The sequence below is a fragment of the Priapulus caudatus genome, unplaced genomic scaffold (assembly GCF_000485595.1).
Source record: "Priapulus caudatus unplaced genomic scaffold, Priapulus_caudatus-5.0.1 Scaffold253, whole genome shotgun sequence".
Taxonomy (NCBI): Eukaryota; Metazoa; Priapulida; class Priapulimorpha; order Priapulimorphida; family Priapulidae; genus Priapulus; species Priapulus caudatus.
In genome coordinates, this window is record NW_014577314.1 from 469,309 (window position 1) to 475,299 (window position 5,991).

Sequence of the window (5,991 nt, forward strand, 5' to 3'; positions counted from 1 at the left end):
AGGGCATCGAATGGACCTTCATTGATTTTGGTCTGGATCTCCAGGCTTGCATTGACATGATTGAAAAGGTAAACACGCATGGTCATCTAGCTATGCTAATTATAGTAGTAATCAACACTATAGCTAATATAAAATAATCATCCAATTATTAAGTGAACAATGCAATGCAAATAATGCAAACTAATTAACGAATTAATAAATATTCATCTTATTTTCAGCCCATGGGCGTATTCGCCATTCTTGAGGAGGAATCTATGTTCCCCAAGGCCACAGACATGACCTTCCTGGACAAGATGCAGGTCAATCATCTTGGTAAATCCAAGAGCTTCTCCAAGCCGAGACCGCCGAAGGCAGGACAGCAGGAGGCTCACTTCGGAATCTTCCACTACGCTGGCGTTGTCAACTACAACGTTGACCACTGGCTGGAAAAGAACAAGGATCCCATCAACGACACCGTGGCAGTCACATTCGCCAAGTCGCATGGAAACCTACTGCTTGCGCATCTGTTTGCTGACAAGCTGGTGTCTGATGAGGACACTGGTGGAAAGGGAAAAAGGAAGAAGGGATCCGCCTTCCAGACCGTATCCGCTCTCTACAGAGTACGTTTTTCGCAGTTCAATTGATATGGAATTTGTCATAGAAACCCGTGAGTAATGAAAGATCGCATAGCTGTTCGCGCAGGTGTTATGAGAAACAATTGTTCTAACTCATGACATAGTTATAAACATGTCCGAATAGCACAAATAATTGAAATATTATCTGCTCTGTACAGAGTGCGTAATTGCAGTTGAATTGATATGGAATTTGTCATAGGAACGAGCATCGTGGTTTCATACGTTCCCTTCCCGCAGGAACAACTGAACAAGTTGATGGGGGCCCTGCATGCCACGGCTCCTCACTTTGTGCGCTGCATCATCCCCAACGAGAACAAGGAAGGAGGTGTTCTTGATGCCGCACTGGTCATGAACCAACTGACCTGCAACGGTGTACTGGAAGGAATTGCGCTCTTCCAACTGACTCGGTTTCTGAATCACCTAGCTATGTAACATCTAAAATCTACCGCAGTGAAGCTGAATTTCAATATAACCATAGTTAAATTAAGAAGGTGAACTATTAGATAAGATCAAGAGCTAATGATGCATGTATTATTAGCTCTTGATAAGATAGATTCTGTGTTATCTATCTCGAATAAGATCTCTATAAATTACATCATCGTCAATTAATATTGCCGTATGCTAAGTAAGTGTGCTTGTAAGACATACTTAGTGCATGTCTAGCGCGTGCGTTATTAATCATTATATTCTTATTATAGGCATAAATGCGCGTACATTATAGATTTTAAACTATCGGTAAATTGACGTTGTCTTGTTGTTTTAACAACAGCTATCGCCCTTCTTCGTCTGCATCACCACTTGAGCCGTCTGCAGACCCACAAGCCTCCGCCATGTTGACGCAGCCGCTACCGTTGCCATGGGGCACGAAGGAGCTCGGCCAGCAGGACCCGTGGCAGTTCCTGAAGCCCGGCGACAAGATGAGAATCGAGCAGCAGAACATCCCGTTCGACGGCAAGAAGATGTGGTGGGTGCCATGTCCGAAGGAGGGTTTCCAGATTGGAGAGCTCAAAGAGAGATCGGGAGACAAGGTCACCATCATCGTCAAAGGCGAGGTAATGTATACACATCACAGTAGGCGCGTCACGAATTGTAGCGGTGGTAGTTGCGTTAAAGTATACAGTAAACATATGAAGTGAGAGGTTTTTGCGTGCAAGTTTGCTTGCGATAAAGAGAGAGAGAGGGAGAGAGAGAGAGAGAGAAGAAGAGAAAGAAAGAGAGCGAGAGAAAGAAAGAGAGCGAGAGAAAGAGAGAGGGACAGCGAGAGATAAGGGTAGATTGCGAAACGAGGAGGTGCGAAAGAGAGAACGGGACAGCGAGAAGGAAAGGAAGAGAGGGGAGAGAGAAAGAGAAAGCGTGCGAGAAAGAGAGAGAGAGAGAGAAGGAGAAGAGGGTTGAGTTCCCTAACCGCCTCCTACTTGCAAGACAATTATAATCGTACCTAAGCGCAGTTATATTCAACTCAAAATAATTTATGGCCCTAAATTATATCTTAAATGAGTCCGCGGATTTCAGACAAAGATTGTCTGCAACACAAAAACAAAAAAAATCTCACTTTTAGAATGCTTTACTCCTACTACTACTACAGGAGAAAGTGCTGAAAGAGGACCTGGTACAGCAGATGAACCCGCCAAAGTACGAGAAGTCAGATGACATGGCTCACCTGACGTACCTCAACGACGCCTCGGTGCTGCACAACCTCAGGCAACGTTACTACGCCTGGATGATCTACGTAAGTAACATTTAAGCTGGGTTTACACCTTACAACCTTTGTGTTGGCGAATTGGACCAACTTCCCAACTATACAACCGACAATCGGCAGTGTATACGCAAAAGTTGCGCGACCAACCGATCGATAGCAACTAGTTTGGAGATTAGAACATGTTCTATTTTCGCGCCAACTCGGAGTTGCCGAATTGCGAAATTGGCCCAACTCGCCACTTCGCCAACATAAAGTCGGTAGTGTAAAGCCAGCTTTAGTTGAAGCAATAACGAAGTATTTATAACCCACGTAGTGGATTAATTAGTAGTTTAGAACTCGCCATTCATTTATCAGAATCACGCAAATAGGTGTAGAAACCTTATAGATTATAGATATATATATTATAGGTCTCATCGTATAATAGAGGTAATAAATATTGTATTTACTCGCATCTGTAGACCTACTCTGTTAGATTCGCATTAGTAGTTTAGAACATCCTATCGGTTTCGGAGAAGTTGATAGCGATTTCTATCTGCAGACCTGCTCTTATAAATTATATATATAATTAATTTATTGTATATTATATATATATTATAGGTCTCACCGTATAATATAGGTAATAAAGATTCTATTTACTCGCATCTGCAGACTTACTCTGGACTCTTCTGCGTCGTGATCAACCCCTACAAGAGGCTGCCGATCTACATCGAAAAGGTCGTGCAGGAATACCGTGGCAAGCGTCGTCCAGAGATGCCGCCACATCTGTTCTCCGTCGCCGACAACGCCTACGCTGAGATGTTGATGAGTGAGTGTTGATTTCATTTCTGTGGAGTTTTGCCGAGTGACGCGAGATCGAGAATTTTTAACGTTCCGAACATCTGTTTGTCTTCGATGACGAACGTGTTGCATTTGCAAATTGTAAGAAACTAAATGTTAGATTGTTAACGACTAAAGTCTAATGATAATTATACAGGCTATATATATATTTTTTATTTTTTTATTTTTTTTATTATTTATTTATTTAATTATTTATTTATTTATATATACATACATTTGTTACGCCTCCGTTGCTCCTTTCGACGTTTTCCTTTTCTTTCTACCTTATTTTGCTGCGATTTGTTTTTTCCTCTCCTCCCCCTCTTCTCTCTCTCTTTCTTTTTCCCCCCACCCTCCCCTCTCTCTCTTTCTCTCTCCCTCACCCTCACCCTTCTCTCTCATCGCTCTCTCTGTCCTCCTTCTTCCTTATCGTCCGTAATTTGCCCGTGTCTCCAGCTGCCGTTGATCACTGTCTGTACGGAATTTCATGATATTCATAGCGGGTTATTACTACTCTATTTCAGACCGCGAGGACCAGTCTATGCTGATCACGTAAGTACCGTCTATAGAAACATGAGAATGTGCGAAATAACTTCCACAGGTTTTAACCCGTTAATAATGGACACGATTTTTAGCAGTTTTTGCGTTCGCTGCGAACGTCGCAAGATTTTCTTGTTCTTCATCCTCTTCACGATTATTTTTAAAATTATTTTAAGTATGGCGTGCCTGGCGTATGTTTTTTGAACGAGATTAGCAAGTCGACGTATTTTTGTCATCTAGATACACGTCGATATATATACAGATAGATAATACAGATCCGCGTTATGTGTGGCGTTTTGTCGCGTTTTCGGTTTTATGCATTCCTGTGAAACGTTTCTGAAACAGAGGCGAGTCTGGTGCCGGTAAGACTGAGAACACGAAGAAAGTAATTTCCTACTTCGCCCTTGTGGCGGCCCCGGAAAAAAGAAGGAGGGTGAATCGAAGGTTGTTTTGTGTGCCTAAATCTCAACAACGCGTGTGTTTTGACGACCTTTTTGTTGCGTTTTCTCCCCTATTCGAGCGAATGCGAACGATTTCCTATATTAATGTCGTGAGATCCTGTTTAGATTGGCACTTTTTGCAGCCAATGTTTTTAGATGTGTGCTATCCCGGTAGGGTTTTCCCGCTGAATTTTTTTCGGCTAACGTTTTCCCTGCACGACAGTTGGCGTCTAACAATTTTACATGCATGACCATTCTCCCCGTTTTGTCTCTTTTTATGGCGATTTCTGTAGAGCAAATGAACGGATAGCTTTCATAACAGAAAAAGTAGGAAAATGTCAAAGTGTGCAAACGAGGTTGCATGTGTATGAAGACCTATTTGCAGCAAGTGTGTACGTTAAAGCGAACGCAAGCCATGAAAGATTTGTGAGAAGTTGCGCTATTTTTGGCTTTGGTTCTTTATTTGGTGGCATTTTCAAGAGGACCCGCTTTGGCGGCGCTTCTGCCAGATGTCCTAGTTAAACTATCTTGAGTATTTGCGTTTTCCTGCACGAGCGTTGTCGGTTGTGTTGTCCTCTAATACTATTCCGTCGCATAATTTCTCTCCTCGAAGTATTTTAGCGTGTTTTGTGTGTGATTTTCGACCTTACAAGCGGTTATTGTGGGTGAATGAGTTTTTAAATCCTATATATATATATTATATAGGTGCATGTTGCACTTTCCGTGTAATTAGCGTTTAGAGAAGAATGCACAGCGAGACGAGTTGCGAGCACTCCGATATCTAATAACGTATTCTCTTTCCAAGTGATTTATTATTTAGGTTTTTAGATTTTTTTGAATTCGAGTTTGTCCTTAATGAGACATTCGCCGTCGAGTTTTCACCACTAGGGTGCGCACGTCTTGCACATGACAAGCGTCATGACATACCACTTCAAATAATATATATAATAATATAATAATAATAGAGTAAATTAATTAAAATAATAATAATAATAGTAATAATTTTTAATAATAATAAATAATAATAATAATAATAATAATAATAATAATAATAATAGATAATAATAATAATACTAATAAACCATTGCTTAACATAAAAAACACATGTGCTCGAATGTGCACGACACACGACACACGATGAGTACTTTTATCGTTTTTCGACGTTTTGTCATGCGCGATTGAACGAGCATGTTTTGATGTCCATGGTAACGTGGTGACTTGACTCGATGTAATGCCTCGCTGGTTGTTGCTGTGATTCTACAGGTGAGTCTGGAGGATCAGATCGTGCAGGCTAACCCGTCCTTGAGAGCTTCGGTAACGCAAAGACCGTCAGAAACGACAACTCTTCCGTTTCGTAAGTATAACATTAAATTATAAGATTAAATTAAATAATTTATAATAATGATTTCAATCAATATTAATTTATTAAAAACATGTAATATATATATATTATATTTACACAAATACATGATTATATATATATATATATATATATATATATATATATATTATATATATATTATCAATATTCGTGCGCAGAGAGAATGCAAATATTGTTACCTTCAACCCCTAAGAACGTTAACTTATAATAATCTTTATAATAATCTTATAATAATCTTTGTTAATTGTTTTATTTCTTCCACCTGCTTATTGATTTTTCTGATTACGTTTATAATTATGCGTTTGTTCCCATTCAGGGTAAATTCATCCGCATTCACTTTGGCCCATCTGGAAAACTGGCTGGAGCCGATATTGAATCTTGTGAGTATAAAAACCACGTTCAAGATAATATGAGAATAATTGATAAATCTACAGATATATATATATAATATCAGGAGTAGATGTAGACCTTCATCTACTCCTGATAATATATATATTATCT

At 39.9% G+C, this 5,991-nt stretch overlaps 1 protein-coding gene and 1 pseudogene across 1 annotated transcript in view; both read left to right on the plus strand.

Moving 5' to 3' along the window:
• Positions 1–1,046, plus strand: part of LOC106808095 (myosin-7-like) — a 17,370-nt gene extending 16,324 nt beyond the window's left edge. The window contains exons 2-4 of the mRNA XM_014810661.1: positions 3–68; positions 219–599; positions 852–1,046. Coding sequence (XP_014666147.1) covers positions 3–68; positions 219–599; positions 852–1,046 — 642 coding nt within the window. The remainder of the gene's footprint in view (positions 1–2; positions 69–218; positions 600–851) is intronic.
• The window catches only part of LOC106808096, a 31,010-nt pseudogene that overhangs the window by 3,135 nt on the left and 21,884 nt on the right, over positions 1–5,991 (plus strand).